Raw genomic sequence first — 20,220 nt, 5'->3', positions numbered from 1 at the left:
CTGATATACATTTGCAGCAAAAACAAACATCTTGATATCAAAATTTGGTACCTACTTTTTGAGGGACTTTATTTCAGTATTTAAATTTTCTGCTGCTACATACTTCCACTCCACTACATTTATTTGATAACATTAGTTACTTTGCAGATTCAGAGTGTTGCTAGGCTCATGACGTGTAACAAATCAGATAGTGACAGACAAAGAAGTGACAGCTACATCAGTGCAAAAGTCAGGGATCTTAAAAATGAATTTACTTTATCAGCATTCACAGAAAACACTGGTATTGATAATCAAAAAATGCTGAATATAAGCGCTAATAATGGGCCAGGGAAATAATAAGTCAATCTCTAGTAAGTACAATCAATAAAACCAGTACAGTCTTTACCACTGTGACTGTTTCTCAAGAGAACATTATCCCTGTTATGACATAAATTCTGCATTTTCCACTTTGAATCATGTCTCCCGTCAAACTTGGATACCAACTCACTGGAAGCTCCTGTAAGTCTCCCACCTACCCACAACTCGACGTACAGTATGCAACATTCCTCATACAACCTGTCAGTTTTTTTCCTGCTCCATTTGGGGATTTAAGGACTTGCCTCCAGGGCACACAGCTGAATATGAGCATGACATAGCCAGCTCAGGCCTGATTCTGACAATACAAAACCATCCACTGAAAGCCAGACTAATGGTGGGTGAGCAGCGTATCTGCTTTTATTTTTTACGGCTGACTATGGCGAGTTTTGTTACTGTTGAGTAAAATACTCCCACACAACACGAAATGATTTTCTTGCTTAGACATCTCACACAAAAGTAATACAAACATATGGACTGTGTGACCTGTGTGTGGAGGAACCGCAATCATTTTAGATGTGGACAACAGTGACTGGCTATTATTGCATTTTTAATAAAGAGCTAACATTCAGCCAGCTCATACGCCGGTCTAACAATAATGTGATCCTTTTTTATTCATGGGTCAGCGTCCATGACTCCACACAGAAGCAAGAGCCGACACTATTCTACCTCTAAAAACCCACTGGTGTAGGTCAGCTGAGCTTCAGGATGTTAAATACAAAAATGGTCTGTTAGAGTAAATTGGCTTCCTCATTTGTAATGCAGCAGTGATGGCAGGAAAATACAACAGAGAACAGACCGTACGACTCTCTCTGACCCAACAGATTGCTGAAATGTGAGCTGTAACACCAGTTTTGCCTTATGGAATTGCAAATGAAGAGATTTCAGATGAAATTTTAAGAAAAACTGCAGCATTTTTTCATGGTCTTCCACAGTTAATCTGAATCAATCTCGCCTTGTTTTAAGTCTAATGGGAGTAAAACACACCTGACAACAACAAAAAACATTAAAACTGGAAGAAATAGATCTGTTATCCACTGTATTTGCAGTTTAACATGATGGTCTGTGGAGACATAGCTGCAAGGGTCAGAACAGAGACAAACACTTTAACACTTTCCATCTGCAAGAAACCACGACTGAAAGAGGTTACTTCCCCCTCGTTTTCTCACACTGTACTTTACCATAACCTTTCAGCCTGTCAACAGCCTACTGCCAGATCTGACATCGTGTCTACTGGCGATAAAGCATCACGTTTTAGCTCTCCATCATTACTCGGGGTGTCACGTGGCTCTTGTGTGGGAGCACAGCAGGGGTTGGACAAACCTTCATTTTCAAGAAGGGAAAAAAGAAATGAGAACGCAGATGATGTCTCTCCAGCTAAACAATTGCTGGCTCACGCTCTTATTTTCACCTTGGGCAACAACAAACATGAATCTCTGGGAAGAATAGCAGGGCCTTGAGTCATGGTGATTCAGCCCTGCTTCACTGTGACTACTTGGAAAAAACAAATGTGACATTTGCATTTTTGAGACACCTGTGGGGTCTTTTTGAATCCACATTTTTAAACTAATGCGATCAGGTAAAAGCAGCTTTTAAATGCACTGAGAGGTGGGTTAAAATACCCGGAGAGCAGTAACAAGCCATCTTCCTGGCCTCTTTTCATGGGCAATCATGCCCAATCATGCTGGGTAGAGGAAAACTCGACAATCATATGTCCTTTATCCTTTTTCTAGGCGACAGGTGACAATTTTCTGCCTGTGGTGAAAACACATGTGACAGCTCTTCATCGAGCCACCTTTGAACAAGACACACAAATAAGAGTTTCTTAGAAGGGGTGTAATTCTAAAGCTTTACCACAGCTGAAAATATTTTTTTATCTTATTTATATGTATACATTATATATTTTATGATCAATAAATCTAGCAAAATTATGTACAGTTTCTATGTTTATCAAACAATAAAATACAATATCAAATACAGATTGTTAGTTACACCTGGTTAAAGGCTGACTCCCTTTGAGTTCCTTTCCAGGTTTTAAAAAAAATGGAAACTTCCACTCAAATGTTTGCAAAAAAAAAAAAGGAGAGTGATGAAAACACTGGCTCGGAAGATTTCAACAAAGGACACACAGAGGGTGGTCAGTGGTCAAGTAAATGAAGAGAGGATGTGGTATTAGTTCGTACACAGCAGTGTATCCGATAATTAAACATGTATCTTCAAACTGTTTCACAGTACTAATGTTCCACAGCACACTAACAACCCTGTGGGAAGGTGCAGATTTTTCTGTGAATTCTACTAAAGCGGACTCTTCATCCTGTTTGCTGTGGCCTGCTCTCCCCTCAGTGTGTGTGCATACTTCAGCCCCACAACTGGTCAAACGGGCACACAGACCTGCATCTCTTAGTCATGAAGAGGAGAGGAACATTCAACAGGCTCGGGGCAATGTCATCATGCTGAGCCTACATCTGGATATCTTTTGCAGGGAGGAGGGAAAATAACATTTTGAGGCTAAAAAAATTTGAATTTTTATTTTTGGATACATAATGAACAGTAATGGGAGGCTAGAGAATTAGATTAAAAACAAAAAGTTATCGACTTTCCCCAACACTAATGCAGTCTCATACAACACACCTGCACTAAATACTAAATAATAAAAACATTTGTGATGTTGCTAGGTTTCGACAGGTTAAACTCGTGCTCAATGTTAAGTGGATATAATCATGCTTATTTCCATGTATGTTAAAATGCATCTGAAATTTAAACAAATAAAAAACAAATAAAATCCCAAATCTGAAAACCAAACACTAGCACAGCCCCCTGAAAGTTGATGAGCTGTCAGTCAGAGACTAATTTGCTCAGTCAGGACAAAACAGGATGAAACACAGAAGCTTACAGAAATGGACAGGGATAACATCTTAATGAGAATTATATAGAAAAGGGAACCATGAATATACTTATATACTGATGAGAGAAGATGGAATTGGGGGGCACCAAATCGTAAGCTGGCCTGGGGCCTCAAAATATGTAGCCTGACAGCGCTGTCAGGAGCCTGTTGGGATACTATGACTTAACTACAAGCTACGAGCTATCAGCAGGGTAGGCCTACAGCCCAATTACATCATCCTGATACAGTTGTCTACAAAATATAGTCTCCTGAACCACAAAGCATTGTCATGAAAGAAAACAAAATCGATCAAAGCTGAATATTCTTGATGGTTAGTTTATAGGTTTGATTGTGGGGAACTGTGTGTCAAGGATTGGTCTTTGTTGCAACAGAAAATATCATCTCATGATGACTGAGATATGCACACAGTGCACAGATGGTGTCTCAGCGGCGAGATTCCTTTTATAATTATTTCAATACGGATCTGTTGTTCGCAACTTAGCATTATTACAATCACTGCTCGTCAGCATAACAATTCAAGAGCACCACAAACTACACTGTCCAGATTAATCACAAAACTGTTTCACTGGGTTGCATTAGTTTTAGCTAGGTGTAACTTAAAGGCAGAAAAGGAGATGAAGCAAGTCTCTCATCATTTCTACAGGCACTATATGTTCAATATTTTCCTTCTAACATAGTTCATTGAGTTAAAGTGAAACTCTCGCCAAAATGCAACAAAAATACGGTCAATCTTAAAGGTGCCTCTTTTGTCGTAATTATGCATTTACACGAAGTTTTGACTCATATACATTCACAAAAAAAGTGAAGTTTCACTTTAAACAATACAGCTAATAATCTGTACAATGGATAAATATATCAGGGCCTATAAAACCGATGAAATAATAAGAAACAATGCATTCTTTCACTCTTGATGTGTTGTTGCCAGTGTGAATGTGAAGAACTGTATAAACAAGAGAAGAGGAGTCGTTGGAAAAGAGCGCAGAGCTAATTTCCATAGATAACACACACACTGCAAAGCAAATGTCAGGGTGGCGAGAAACTCAACAGTACCTATAATACTTATAGTGTGAAAAAATGTTATTTTCTCCATGTAAGAGAACAGAGCGACAGGAGAGAGCTGACAGGTTCAACCAGCTCTGATAACAAGTTTGCACAAGAGGCTTTAGCTCTCTGACAGCAGGAACTCTGAAGCCTCTCATTGGATTAACAAAGACAGAGAACAGCCTTAACTCCACTAACAAAAACAACAAAACTGCTCTCCTTGACGTCTGCAGCGGAAGCAGTCCAACCATAAAGCTACGAGTTGTCCGCTACCAGTAGAGCGAGAGGGTCTGCTGAAAGCTGGAGATGAACACCAACAATTCATACTCATTCTGTAGGCCTGAGTCTTTGTGAATGAAATCAGATACAGTCCTGAAAGCACGTGTTGTTAGTGTCGTCTGACTACAAAGTTGTGCTTTTTTCGAGAGGTATCCAGTTAAGAGATATTCCTCTTTAAACCCTTAGCGATTCATGAGCCACACTTTTGGAATGAACCTACAAAGCTAAGCCAGCCACACTCCTTCAATAAAACACCTACGACAGTCTGCCCAGGATCCAACAGGAAGAACAGTTCCAATGATTTTTTTACATGATGTTACTACATAACAAGGATTTGAAATGATAACACATCAGGACAACAGCAGTTTTCCATTTCAAACAAACAGCACAAATATTACTAAATATACACTTCATGTATTTAGCCTGATTCCAGACCTCTACACTGCAGCTGAATTGTCTAGTTCCTGGTTTGAATAACAGCTGAGAATTCGTCAGAGGGCCTGAAACGTTGGTGCTGTGTGATGGAGCCACATCTTTAGGTATAGAGTAGGTGTAGCATTTTTCCGTTCACTGTCTTTGGTGATTTTTCTGTCAGACTGCTGGTAAAATTATCTAATTTAAAAATGTCATCTCCATCCTCTCACACACACTGTACAACCCACAAAAATATCTGATTTGTACCACTTCAAAATTAACAGCCTCCAATGACTGAATAATCTGAATCTGCAGCTAGTGACTAAAGTTATCATATAAATGGAATAGAGAGGAAGCATAAAAGTAGCATGTAAATTTAAAACTTTACTCAAGTAAAGTAGCTGAGAACTGCACTTCATTACAGTGTTTTAATTGTTTGTTTGTTTTATCGATTCTGAAATGTTTGCACCTGACACTGTTAGTGCATGAACAGATGTGACATTACAATCAGTTTAGCAGTTGGGGAGTTGTTTGCTTCCAGTACTGCATGTTGCTTCACTCTGACCAGACCACACAGTCCCAGTGAAGCAGACTAGCGGAGGTTTTGAGTGTTAAGCTTCAACACCTAAGGCACTGATCGCACCAAGACTTGTCGCTAAAGGAACTGCCTCTTGGGGTTGAGTGTGTGACCAAGCGATTAGATGTGATTAATGGAAAAAGCAGTGTTAGTCTGGCCCTTGTACTGAAAAATTTCAAGTATTTTAACTTCTAGAGAGACATGAAACATGATGCAACAATGGAGCACACACCAAACGTGCCATACCATAGGAAAACAATGGTTTTGCTACCAACACTTCTTGTGATGCATGTCTGTTTGATCAGCTGCTGATCAGGATGTATTTTTCAAAACTTAAAGCTTCATTGTTGCCTACTAACAAATACTTAATGTGAAACAGTAATACAAATTTGAAGGGCTTTAAGCTTTGCTCACCAACAGCAATGCAACTAACAGAATTTAACTTTTCTTTTACAGTCGTGGCTTGCATATGTTTTAAAAAAAAAGTGCACACTGAACCTTGTTTCTAATTACGTCTCTCTCTACACAGAGAACATCTGACATTTAAATTTAAATACAAATCAGAAATGTCCATATCGTATAAAACAAGGAGTCAGTTCCCTTGGATGAGTCCATGTCTTTTCCGTTTATCAATTAAAGAGGTTAAAACCTTTCACAGAGTAATTCAAAATGAATGCAGACACTGTGGTTCTGAGTTATTCCGGACTGAAGGACTGCAAAGTTTAAGTGAAGAGCTTTACAGAGGCAGCTGAAGGAAAAGTCATACTGCAACAGAGTAGTACATTACATCTGGCTTTCTGTTCTCCCCTGCACGCTTCTGTGGCAACTAAGCCTGTTGCTTAGCAACCTCTTAATCAATACCTGGTCCTCGCTGGAACAAAGCAGAACAACGAGAGAGGATATAATGGAGGAACATTTAGCTAGCAGCCTTACAGTACAAAAGCCATGTCAGACACCATTTGTGTAGGTATCAATCACTGATGGTCACCATTAGCAACCTCTGCTATTGTTGGCTCATTGAATATCGGTATAAGAGCGGTGGAGGAATGAATTAAACAGAGTCTGAAATGTTTGGATTATAAGGATTAGACACTGTGTGACTGGCTGGATTACATATTTCCTGACAAATGGACATAGCGTGAGCTGGTCCAGCCCAATTTGGCTGTTCAGTAGGTAAAAAAAAGCTTCTTCTTTGTTTGGTCACAAAACAATTCAAGACACTAGGTTTTTTAAAAAATAGTTTTTAGATTGATAGTGTGCTATTTTAAACAGAGTAGCACTGCCATTATGAATCTACATGACTCAAAAGCAAGGGTCATGTCCCTATAAAAGATTTGCAAGTGCTTTCCAAGAAACATGAGCCCAACTGGCCAGAAAATGGCGCTGTAATTAAACCCCAAAAACACAATTTGAAAAAAGATATGTCCCTCACTGTATGTCTGATTGACTTGAAATTTGAAAAAGTCAAGCCACAGTAAATGTGCTCTACCTAAAGCCTCTTAGTCCATAAAAGTCTACAAAAACAGGGTTTTTTTTGTTCATTTACATAATGGGAAAAACAGAAAATTGGCATCTACCTTATGGATTCTGACTCAGATCAATCGAAAAACATGGCTGCCACTGACCAATAAATCTGAGTAAAAGGCAGACCAAAGCCTTTTGAGCCCAACACTTAGGCAGCACCACAGATGCTACAAAGGTGCACCTGAAAACCAGTTTGACAGAATTTCCTCAATTGTTGTGCACATGTCCTGGTATCAATCATTAACCAAAATCTGAAGTGCCATAATGACTGGTACATGTGGTCATGACCTCTCATCATTATCTACCTTTGATTTATTTGCCATCAGCTGAAACGCGCTACGGACATGAAAGTTGGCACCACAACTATCAATGACGTGTAAATGCGCCACAAAAAAGAAAAAAAAGATCCCACTTGGCCTTTGGCTGGTTTGATTTCATTACATAAGTTATCCTCTAAACTCAAAACTCAAATGACATCTGGAAATTCGGGTTGCATCTTAAAAAAAATCATGTACTTCATCTTCATTATTCTGCAAAAATACAAACATTATGTCGTAGTTGTACTGTATCAGAATAGTAGAAATACAAATGTAATTACAGCAGAACTACTTATTATCTAATACAGTTTTATCTAAGTAACACTGTAGTATTTACATGCAAGACTCCATATGTAAAAATAGAGCCAATAGTAGTTATACATTAAACATCTAACTACCTATTCACTGATTTCCTACATTGATTATTAAAATAAATCTAAAATACATATGGGATATCATTGCTTTTTAGCATATATGGTGGTAAAGCAATTACATAATCATTTATTCCAACAGATTTTTCACTTGTAAATCCAATTCTTTTAAAAGCTCTGCTCTGTCCGAGGTGTCAAGAACCACTGAAAATCTGAGTAGGTGTGATGCGAAAGTGTGAAAGTGCAAGAGCAGATCAAACCGATGCAAGTGTGTATGTGCAGGTACAGTGGTGTTGGGAGGCTGCTCTGTGTGTGTGTGCGTGAGTGTTTGTTTAAAAGAGCGAGACTGTGGGAAAATGAGTGGGAGACGGGTGTCATACAATACACCTTCATGTGGGCGAGTGGGGGTGGAGCTCAGCATCGGTCAGGTAAATAGAGACTACACCACCACATCTCAGAGGACATTATCCTACTTCTTGTTTCCAGTGCACTTTCACAGTCAAGCGAGCCATCTGGAGCACTGTCAGCTTTAAGAAAAAGAACAGGAGGTTTTTTTTTTTTTTTTTTTTTACGCCTCCTGAATGCCATGTTTCAACATTCTCAAATACAAGAATATTATACAGGTGATGCTCTCTGACACGGCTTCACCCTGAGAGAGAACTGATTTTTTTCACCCTTTAAAAACATAATTTTGGCCCGATTTATAGGTGCTGTGTCTTTTGAAGTGTAGCGGTTTTTTGGCAGGAAAAAAAAAAAACCTGAGGGTAATTGAAAAAAAATTACTTGAAAAAGAGAGGCAGAGAGATCCATTATCACATGCAGGAGGTATTAATGCACACATGCAAGTGTGGGTGAAGCTAAAGAGCATGAGGGCGGTGATAGAATAAACGTGTGGCTGTAGGATGCAACCTGATGAAGAGAATGCTTCGTTTCAGTTTTCATTACTGTTGAAGCACAGTTTGCTGACAAAGACACGAAATGTAGCTGATGATAAATCATCTGTTGTCCTGGCACTGACATACAGAAATTCAAAATTCTAATTTCCTTTCGTTTTGGCTAATCAGTAAAATTTCTAGTTAGATACAATCATTTTTTCTGGGGCTGATGATAGAAGGAGTGACACATCTTGCTTCTTTGTCATGTATGTCGTGACTTACACATGTACAGCACTGGTCAGGCAGCTGGCAAGGCTTCGGTGTTGACTAAATGAATTTCAAGCTCTGATTGAACAGAGAGATGTAGAAAATTACTAACTACTACACCCAGGTGCAGCGTTTTCATCACAACCAATCAGAGATGAGCTGATAAACACCCGTGACCACTGCAGTCACTGACATTGAAGTGAATGTGGATTGTACCTTTTCACATTAAAAGGCAAAAGCCAGATGTGACTGGATGTTTTGTCCAATGTAAGGGGGTTTATGTTGTTCTGTTATTTAGCCTGAATGAATTAATATAAAAAGGATTGACAGAGTAGCTTGTCAAACATATACAAAATAATCAAAATGGCAACACACGTGAAACTAAACACATTTTGTTAGTTTTGTTCCGGTCACATTGTCATCACTGTCTATTGATTGGAACTTAGAGGAAGCAGCGCATCTTATCTAATGCTAGACTGTCAAAGGTGGACAGCGAGAGAGGAGAAGGGAAGATTTATAATAATAATAATAATAATAATAATAATAATAATAATAATAATAATAATCATCATCATCATCATCATCATCATCATCATCATCATCATCATCAATTATAGAATTGGTTTGTACCAAATTTTACTCTTTTTACTCTCCTGATGTGCCATATCGTAACTCTACTTCACAATTATTTTGTTACTCCAGATTAAATTTTCTGTCCTATACAGTTCAACACAAGGTTCATTCAACATTTTTAAAGAGGACTGCATTATATTCTCTGATTCAAAATTCTGGAGGATATATTTATCCATTATGGGCTTGTAAAGCTGTGCAGGAACTGGGAACTGGTGGGCTGGATAAAAGAAGACTGAAGAAAGAGGTTTGAAGGTTCACTTTTGAATCTTTCTTTCAATTTGTTTTAATTTCAGTTCATCCACAGTAAAAGAGACTCAACCTCAGTGAATGTCATTGTTGTGATGTTTCCCTTGGTACGTGCTTTGCTGCGAACAGAGATAATCTAATTAATGTGTCCTAGGTTCGCCTGTACCTTGTGTTGCCCTCTGCTCAGCTGCTCAATGGGGAAATTATTTCCTGTTTCTCATAATTCTAATCAACGAGGTAGCTGATTCGCACCAATTTCCCTTTGCTCCTTGTGCAGCTTCACAGTGATCTCATTTGTAGAAATAGGCCAAAGTTTGCATATCACACATCAAGGACTCTCTACTGGATTGTGAACCTCTTCAACACCAGGCAACCTGCAACCTAGACAAGAACCTGCTTGCATCATAGAGAATAAAAAGTGAAAACACAACGATTATTGTGTGAAATGGACTCTAGATTCACTAAAGAGCTGAACTGCCAGAGTTGCACTTAAACATAACAAAATGCCTGCAAACAACATTAACTTCAGACATGGAAATTCATTTTAACAAAGGACTGCACTGGCATCTGAGCCTCATAGCCATTGAAAGGGAATCTAAAGTGGTTGACCACATCAGCCAGATCGATACTTAAAACACTCAAGGCAGAAAAAACAGCTCATTATCCTGAGCAGAAAAAAAAAAATCTATTGTCACTGTCAGTCACACGCACCGGTTCTAGTACAGAACTCAAGGCATATCTCAGACGAACTGAGCAGATAACACTCGTCTATCTAACCACTTTAGTTTAGGACCAAAGATGCTAAATTTTTCTTTATGAATTACTCTGAGCTCTGGGCAGTATAACACATAACATCATGTTTTTGCTACCATCCTGTAACTCTTGCTCCACTTGGATTCTCACTTTCCACTTTGGATAGAGTTTTGGTAACTTGCCACACAGTTTAAATTTGTGCATCAAACTAATTGGCCATGACTGGCTCATGTTTTCATACCAAAATCACCCAATTACACACACCCTTAGTGGTGACTGAAAATACTGAGAGAAGCTGTTATTTCAGTGTTATTGAGCACCGGCACCCTGGGATGAACCAAATTGCTTTTGACATTTTACTGATTTGAAAATTGTTCACACCTTTACCGTTTCACTAAATTAAAGTTTTAGCTGAATTAAGAGAACATTTTTTCTCATTTTGTTTAATTCATACAATTTTACTGACATTTAACAATGATTCAAACTTTTCTCTAATTACTCCTTCTATTGTCTAAAAAGAATATCAGGTATGTCTTTACGATATGCATTTATACTATACTGAGTAGGTGTGATGTTACATTCAAACTATGAACACCAGTTCGTAGACTTCTGACCATACAGTTACAGCTATTTTAATCTCTGGGTCTGATGCAAATCCCTGCAAATCCCTCTGGCTCATGTATATGTATGACACATCATGCCTGGCAGCAGTCGTCCTCCAGAACCCACTCAGAATATCCTCATTAATTTTACAGTGCAATCAATGTAGGATCTATCCCAGCCATTTATTAAAGCAAGAAATCTACAAGAAGTAGGGAAGATTAAACCTGTAATGGCATGTAACACTATCATGAGAAATTCCTTGTGAGAGTGAGTTTTTGTCAGTTTTAGCAAAACACAAGACCACTCTCGTTTCTAAGGCAAAGCTAATACATTATACTAAAATGTAAAGAGAATCACCCAAATTCAAAACTCTGTCTTGAGTATAAAATACCTCTCTCACTTCTCTCTTTTCAGTCTTCAGTCAAATCCAGTTTCAGACATTTGTACAAACCCTCATTTTCTGCTGAGCTTCTTTAACCCTACAGCACGAGTCTTAGATTGCATCTGTCTGGAACGTAGACTTTTGTTTAGCTCACAATCCACATTTCCCTGTGGACCGTCAAATGAGTCACATACAGTCAGAGATCTATTTCAGTTTGAACCCTTTAGCCACTATCAAACGTGTTTCAGTTGAATTTATCCAGGGAATAATAAAGAAACAGAGAGACAAGCATCTGAGTTGGAGACTGACCTGCGTCACTCTGACTGAAGACAGCCATGGTCTGTCCACCCACTGTGTGCATAGTGAAGGGATGCTCCCTTGGAACCTGCAGTGATGCATCCTTCTCCCCCACAGCAACCAGGGCCGTCAGCTCCTCACTCAGGCTGAAACTTACCTGAGAATCACAGCTGAGTCAAGGCCCTGCTGACTAGTCAGATTAACAGCCAATTGTCTGATTCATCAGACGGGGTCGAATATATGTTAAAATGTATCGATTGCTGTGAGGAAGTTGAGTCAGTGCACCAGCAAACAGTGATGGGATGCATAAGAAAACAAGAGGAGAAAAATATGGCAAATAAGCTGCAAAACAGGCAATATTAATGGGTGAAAACTATTATGTAAAGCTAATTAAAGTAGGGCTGCAAGATGTGGTCAAATATCAAGATTGAGGTATAATTCCTGATTAGTGGGAATGATCATTTCTAAATCACAATTTTCATTGTAAAAACAAATAATAAAAATCCTGACAATGTGGCATTTGTTTGGGTCTGTCCTAAACAAACATGTTTTCTTACATCTGGAGATTTGTAGGCCAGGACTACAGTACCTAATCATAATGCTGTTTGTCACACATTTTACCTTTATCAGCTCCTTCTCATTTTTCCAGTCATGTTACAAACAAAAACACTGATTAATACATGTAAATACCTACAACTTGTTACAAAGTGCGCCTTTAAAATGATGTCTGCATGTCTGACTGAAATTGTAGTTTTTAATTTAAGTTTTTAAGGATAATATTGTGAACTGCATTGATGATGGACAGGATAATAGTGACACGAGCTGTCTCACCTCTGTCTTGCCTTGCTTCCTGTCAAAGATGGATGAGAAAAATAATGATTTTCGGGACAGGATTTAACCACACACACACATATTCTAAAGCCTAATGAATGACAATATTAATAACATACTTTGCGATGCTTATCTTTCCAACTTCTCCTTTCTCAGTGGCCTTGTCCCATTGCTGTGATAAATACTTGGGAACCTGGTGACGAAAGATGGCACTTATTAAAACACCGTTTATACACACACATACCAACTTAGCATGTTACTGCACCAAAGCTTTGAGGATGACCTTTAATCAGATGGTACATTTTTACACAGGTAACCTCAAGTCATTTTCCTAGCTAACGTCAGCTGAATTGATAAAGGTCGCTAGCTTAATTAGCCAGGTTTAATGGTTACTTCCGGTGTCTTTGAGTCAAACACAAACACAAATTCGGTCATAACTCAACATTTAACGACTTTAAAAGGCTTTAAAATGAATAAATAAATAGAGGTGTATCATAACCGGAAGACACCTGTAAAAGCCGCTTCGTTGATCTACCTGGTGTTAGCATATAAAAACAATTGAGCCCTAAATTTGGTAAATTTTATACTCTTTCAGAGGACAAACCTTAACAAGCCACACGCCTTGACTTTGTTTGACTCCAGTTAGATTAACATCCGCTTTGTCTGACATGCTGTGACCGTAATACTGTCGAAACTTTGTATTCTCTCAAGATAAACTCACAAGATGCGAGTGAACAGCTCAATTTTGTCCAATTTCCGGTTGGTAGAGAGACTACAAAATAAAACGTCCGGATACTTCTGTCAAAATAAAACCCCAGACGACACAGGATTTGTTTTTGCTCTGAGTGTAGCTTCTTGTTACTTTGCAGACTACGTGCTACACCAGAGCCAAAGTTGAAAAAAGGTTTTTTTCTGGGCAATAAGAGCTGAAAAACAACTCTGATTATCAGGATAATGATAACCCTAACCCTAACTCTATAAATCAGTTGACCAATAGGAAACAATATATACGTACATGTACAATTATTTATAATTTACTTAAACTTGTACCTTAGGGACTTATGTATATTTAGTAGCAGATACTTTTACTCCAGTACTATTCGTATGGGTGACTGTCACACTTTTCACTTTTACTCAAGTCTAACCTTTGGATATTTTTTAAAACATGGCTTATGTCTTCATTCTTCTTTCCCTTTCTGCTAATAGCCGCTGCTCTGACTCATGTTTCTTATATAAAATTGCTGTAGGGCAACAATTTTTTAAATTTCTGTATATAGTTGGAAATTTACCCAAACACATTTAAGTATATGCTTCCCAAATGAATTTACGATGGTTCAGATGCCATCAGCATGTTATGTGAGCTCTTGCAACATCTTATCCAACGGCAGTCGCTTCTGCTGACTTATTTGAAACTCACGGCAGCTTGATAAATTTGTAATAACTTTCCATTCTTTAGAGAATTGTTCATCCTTTAACTGTAGGACAAAACTGCTGGAAACAGAGATTACATAATGCCAAAATATGTGGATGTGGTTTGGGGAACTGCAGGCTGTGATTGTATGACAATCACATATCTGTGCTTAGCTTTGATATTCTGCTGTAACACAAATCAATATTAATATTTACATGACATCCCAGGGGCCTTGAGGTGCTGCTTCATTACCTGAACCTGAGGTCTTTTCCAGTCAAAATCTAGCTTTTAGAGCTTCATTATTTCAGCTCATATGTGCGTATATATATCTTATTTGTTTGTGTATAAAAAAATGCATTTTTACAGTAGACACGTAGCAAAGAGAGGAAGAGGAAAAGGAGGTTAAAAGGGGACCCAGCAGCTTGTTTTTGTTAATCAAACCCTGGTGGGCAAATGTATTTTTTTGCTGTTGTTATTCCACCTGCAACCGCTGCTGCCCTCTAACAAATACTGTCACCATAATTTGTATTAAAAGAGCTCAATATAACTTCTAACCAGACTTGAGATAGCCACCCACATCTCAGATTTATTCAGCAAAGTTAAACGTAATTGCACTTCAGTCTGATTACCGAGCCACTAAAGCCGGGGTCAAGCAGGGCCATGAATGCAAAACAGGTCCACACTGTAGCTTTTTTCTAAATGGACTGCAGCCCACAAGCTCGTTTCATTATTAATACTTATGCTACCAAACTAGCAGCTTAAAATGGGATCTCGCTCTGTGAGGGCCTGCAAATAATTATATCATCTAATAGATTTCCTGATCTTTTTAGAGTTTTATTAAAAGATTTATATAATACAGATACAACTGTCACACACAGTCAAAAATTAACTTACATTTACAATCATATCAGACAAATATAAAACAGAGAGCTGACAAACGAGGCAGTGGCAACAAATCAAAAAGTCAATTTGCGCTTATGATTTATTAAATAGTTACATAAACAGTTACTGGCAATAGTATCGAAGAAAAAAGAGTGTAGTCAGCGTTATAATGTGACCATCAGCAGTACAAACCACCGCTCTAAGTCTGTCATCATTGCTTATTAAGCAACTAAAAACATTAAATTGCAAATTATTTCAGACTTTTTGATAGGAACTATAACAATATGTTTTTATTTATTGCAGCTTTTTGCTTCTCTAATTTTGTCTTGTCTCTCCCCCATGACAATTATCTTGCCTTTGAATTTTGGAGTTGTAGTTGCATGTGTTGATTGCAAATGATTTGTTCTATCAAAAAAGTTGTCTGGATCTGAATACTAAAGATTTTGAGGTAGTAATACAATTTTTCCTAATGCTTCATGTTTGTTTTCTATGAAAAAATACAACTCTGATTTATTAAACTGATCAAATTAATTTGCATTTACATACTCCTGCCCGCTGACATTCATAATTTTATTTAAAAAAGGGTACTGAAACGTATTTCTTTGAATGAAAAGGTTTTTAAACAGAGACTGGTAGCATCACCATGTGGATCGATGGAAAACCTGCAGTCTTTTACAAACAGTCTGGCAGCAGGACTGGTCTCCATCTCAACTAAGTATCTGATATCATGATGTGTGAACCTCACATATTATTTAACACGTTTATTTCACATAAATATTAATATTCAATGTCTCATAACGTCCATCTCCACAGTCTCATCTCATCTCCACCAATAAGGAAAATAAAACATTTATTCTGACTGTATAAAAACATTGTGCACCCATTGTGTGACAGTAAATGAAAGCTACTATCCTGCCACAACTGGCACCACACATGACTGTTGAATTGAAGAAATCAAGATTGAGTTGAATCAAAGAACATCAAACTGTTTTATTGAAATGTGTGTCTTCATTGCAGCCTACTAAACATTTGATTTGATAGCTGCTTTTAAGAACAAGTGAAAAGCAGTTTGTAGTTTTTCTCACGTCCCTGTAGATCCGGTGGTTTTGTCTGAACCGAGATCATCTCTGGAGGAAGTTCTGTGAACGTTTTACCATCTCTGAAGTTCATGTTCAGAGTGAAGCGCTGTTTATAAAAGAATGAGAGCAGAGAGAAGCGTGGATCATCTTAAAGACAGCATCTTTCTTTCTCTTAACTGAATACTTAAAACAGCTTCTTTACCATTGCATATGATTTGTATGTATTGCCACCTTGTGGACATCTACCAGAACTGGACATGCTGCTGCTGGATGAATGAATGAATGTATGAATGAATGAATGTATGAATGAGTGAGTGAATGTTTGAATGAGTGAATGAATTAATGCATGGCGGCAAGTTTTACTCCTCTTTTTAATCTGCTTCTTTGCGGTGAAACATACATATGTTGCAGTGATACAAGCTGCAGTCTTACACACAGGCACTTTGCCATCTTGAGGTATGAAGGAGATTATTTCATTTTTTGTTCTTTCAGATCAGCTCTTCTGAATGTGTCCTCTTCGGCCTTCATTTTAAAATTGTGTATCCTCTGCATATTTGTGACAGACCTGCGTCAAGGATGAAAATGTCAACTGGGTAATTAACACATTTTATCCAGCACTTTAGACGAAGACGGGCCAAACAGCCACTTTGTATTTATAGTCCTTACTGTCTGTGGGACACAGTGACCTTTGCTCTGGTTCCACCATCACGGTAAAATGTACCGCCCGATAGACTCAGGTGCTCAGTTTGCCACTGAAAATGGATGAAACAGGTCCCAAGAAGAAGAAAATGTGTTTTTTGTTGTTTTTTTTGACTAATTTTACTAGCTATGAATTTAGACTAATCAGAAAACATTTTCACTGCTTTCACATCCTTATATGTGAGCATTGAGGGTCAACCCATACGTCAGAATATTGTAAATGTTGGCCAAGTACATTTTTGCAAAACCACAAATAAGTTTAAAGCTTTACGCTTCATTTTGTTGCAGCTTTAGGTCTTCAATTTAAATTTCTCTCTTGTCACAATGCTGCGCCTGTGCTGTGGTCAGTTCCAGACACTATAAAAACACTTAGGCAAGGTTGGAAAAACACCAGGGTTGGGGAGTAAAATAGAGGTTTTGGTTGCAAAATAAACACGGCTGGAAATTGTCCTGAGTTCTCCTGAACAATGTCCAGTGGTGTCGGGCTTACGAATGTTGAAACTCTGTCAATATATGTGACAATATCCAGTAGTCACCTGTAACTCCACCACCACCCCCTTTTCATCTACTAATGTAAAAGTCACATTATAAACATGTCATGTGAATGTACTGTGAAGCATTTTGTCAATATTTAGCCTATGAGACTTGTCTGTGGTTTGCAGAAACAGCTACTGATAACAATACTGGCAACTGTGTTGTGAGATTAGGACATCTATCGGTACCTCAGAAATATCTCCCTCTTTATTTGGCCATCACACTATCAGTTAGATTATACATCAGTGCAGATATCCTTGAGGTTAACAGCCTTTCATATCACAGTTTCAGTTTTCACACAGTTTTAAGATTCTTTAAGCAGTGGTTGAAGTAGAACCAGTGTTCGGCCTTGACGGATAATGGTGACTATAATGCATTTCTTGGATAATAATAGGCAGCATGGAGTTATGTCAGTTGGCACTGGTGTCTGGGTTTGGATCAATATAACTTCCTGTGCCCTAAATGGATCTCTCAGCAGTGGGACTGGGAAAAAAACCAAACCAGTCATATCTGTGCAACACAAAGATTTCACTCAGAGTGACCGGCCGTCAGCACATTCACATAAAGCGTAACACACAGAGAACTCTTGTCTACATCAGGACATCAAGACACAGCGTCCAGAGTGTCTCGGCTGCTGGCAGCAGTTTATCAGCATCATTGAAATGTGTTGAAAGTGCATGTGTGTCGGACAATGAAGCCTAACTTCCTCTTATTACCCAAGTCTGAAACTCTGTGAAATCCTCCATCAGTCCTCTGCTGGGTGAAAGATTCAGAAACCTCTTTTCATCAGGGATAAAATGAGCTTGGCAGCGACTGGTAAGTGGGTTTTGGCTTTCCTCTCAAGGTCGTCCTCGCTTAGAGGCAGGATTTTTTTTTTTTTTTTTTGCCTACGGTCTGGGTATATTTCAGGGGCCAGACTAGGGAGATAACTCAGCCACAAAATGAAATGTCAGCACTCTGAGTCCACTGACAAGCTCTTTAGATGCTAAAAAAAACAGTCTCACATTAACGCCGTCATATTATTTTGAAAGCCTGCTCAAGCAGTTGCCTAAGCTGAAATGGTAATTCCTCCGAAACCTGACACGGTTTGGCATTGATATAATATAAAACATGATTCACATTGTTGCAGTGTCTTCAGTAAGAGCTCACAGTGAGGGCTGTTTCCATGGCAGCTCCTGGTTGGCAAATACAATAATCACTTTAAAACAGGACAGCAAATAGAAGAGAACATGTCATCCAGTAAACACAGAGATATTTTGGAGAGAGCTTAATGACCTGTTGATTATGGCCTGATAGATTTAAGTAGGCGTATTGTATCATATACCTCATAGTACCTTTAAATGAATTCTTATCCTGCTTACTGATTGACCAACAATCACAGAAGGTGATTTTCCTGTGAAGAAAAAAGTTCCTTTTTATGTTTTTTGTTTTGTTTTACAACACTGCCTCACATTTCTACTAGCATAGTTGTTTGCACCAAGTAGGAGACACTGATTTTGCTGTACTGTGGGCAGATGTGTTGTGTTTTGGAGCAAAACGGAACCAAATGCAAAACACCAAAGCAAGCAGGTGGAAAAACAAAAGGCGAGCTTTTGTAATAAGAAGCTGTGGGCCGAAAAAATCAAATGAAGACAACAAAGGGCAGGCAGCAAAACTGACAAAAACAGGCTGGAGCAAATCCAAAAAAGTAAAGACCAGCATCCAGGGCACATACTGCAGAACTCAAACCAATCTGAGGCTTTTTTTCACCAAACTGGCAACCGTTTGCTGACAAAACCCGGATACCACATGATACCAACAGTGACAAACCTTGTTACAAACTGTCAGAGATAAACAAAACAATCATTGTGGATCATTATGGATTTTTTTCAGCATAAGAGGTTTATTCTGCACATCTCTACAAGCTCTGTGGCTCTGTGGAAAAGAAATGATCAATATGAACTTAAAATACAAAAAGGCCAATGACTAACTGAAACAGATCTACACAGAAAAAGGCTGGGGAAAAAGACAAAGACAGGAAGTGGGATATCAAAATACAACACACGGGAATTAAATTCTACAAAATAAAACAGGAAAAATCAAAACTAATACAAATCCAAAACAATGACAAGTAGGGCCTAAATTCTGCATTAAAGCAACATTATGAGGAAAATGGCATTTTGTGCCATTTAGTGACTCCCATAGTTTTCTTAGGTGCAACTCCACTGTGGTAACTACATACCCAAGGTCTGTAATAACTTCTCAGATGTAATGTAGGTGTTAACTACAAACAAAAATCATCGTGTTATAACAATGTTGTGTATTGAACACTTGTATTGAAGTTAACATGTATGTTAGTCACCGTGCAGACACAAGTGATGGGGGGAGGAGTGGCTGAAACAGATACCATTCACCTTATAACAAGAAAACTGAACCATCGAAATAATTATGGTTATGTGTTCATTTCAAGGTACAAAAAAGGAGATTAATCCAGGCTCCTCTGGGATGAACTGTATGTCCATGCTAATTCTACAGCATCACACAGTCTTGTCTGATCTCACAGTCGTGCTGCTTCATTTCCTCCCAGAGGTATTCTACTGCAGACTCTGCAGTCTGTTGTCACAGAGTGAAGTATCTGTCATGTTCCTGGAGCCATGCTGAGGTGACTAACACTTTGTAATGCTGCACAATATCAAGCTGGAGGTCCCCACTGAATACCGTGCAGGTGTACTGCAGGGGACCAAAAAACACTCCAGACGCCACATCACCACAGGCAGTGGCCATTAAAAGAAAGACAGATTCAGATCTTATCTTATCTTTTTTTTTAATACCTACAACAAGGACATTTGAGAAGGGATGAATTCATTCATATAGTCAAGTTGGTGTCTACCTGGATTTTTCTTTCTTTCTTTTCTTTCTTTTAAAACTTATTTTCACATTTCTTACAAGAATATTCTTGTATTTTTT

The 20,220-nt window shown here is 38.3% G+C and overlaps 1 protein-coding gene across 1 annotated transcript in view; it reads right to left on the bottom strand.

The window, feature by feature from the left end:
* The window catches only part of LOC119025749 (general transcription factor IIF subunit 2-like), a 43,274-nt gene extending 29,830 nt beyond the window's left edge, over positions 1 to 13,444 (bottom strand). Inside the window, exons 1-4 of the mRNA XM_037109665.1 lie at positions 13,274 to 13,444; positions 12,789 to 12,862; positions 12,670 to 12,688; positions 11,851 to 11,995 (exon numbers count right to left, since the gene is read on the bottom strand). Of these exons, the coding sequence (XP_036965560.1) occupies positions 11,851 to 11,995; positions 12,670 to 12,688; positions 12,789 to 12,862; positions 13,274 to 13,339 (304 nt within the window). The 5' untranslated portion in view covers positions 13,340 to 13,444. The remainder of the gene's footprint in view (positions 1 to 11,850; positions 11,996 to 12,669; positions 12,689 to 12,788; positions 12,863 to 13,273) is intronic.
* Between the last annotated feature and the right edge of the window lie 6,776 nt (positions 13,445 to 20,220).

The sequence above is a fragment of the Acanthopagrus latus genome, chromosome 9 (genome assembly GCF_904848185.1).
Source record: "Acanthopagrus latus isolate v.2019 chromosome 9, fAcaLat1.1, whole genome shotgun sequence".
NCBI classification, from domain to species: domain Eukaryota; kingdom Metazoa; phylum Chordata; class Actinopteri; order Spariformes; family Sparidae; genus Acanthopagrus; species Acanthopagrus latus.
Note: the sequence above shows the minus strand (reverse complement) of the source record. Positions and strands in the feature narration are given on the sequence as shown.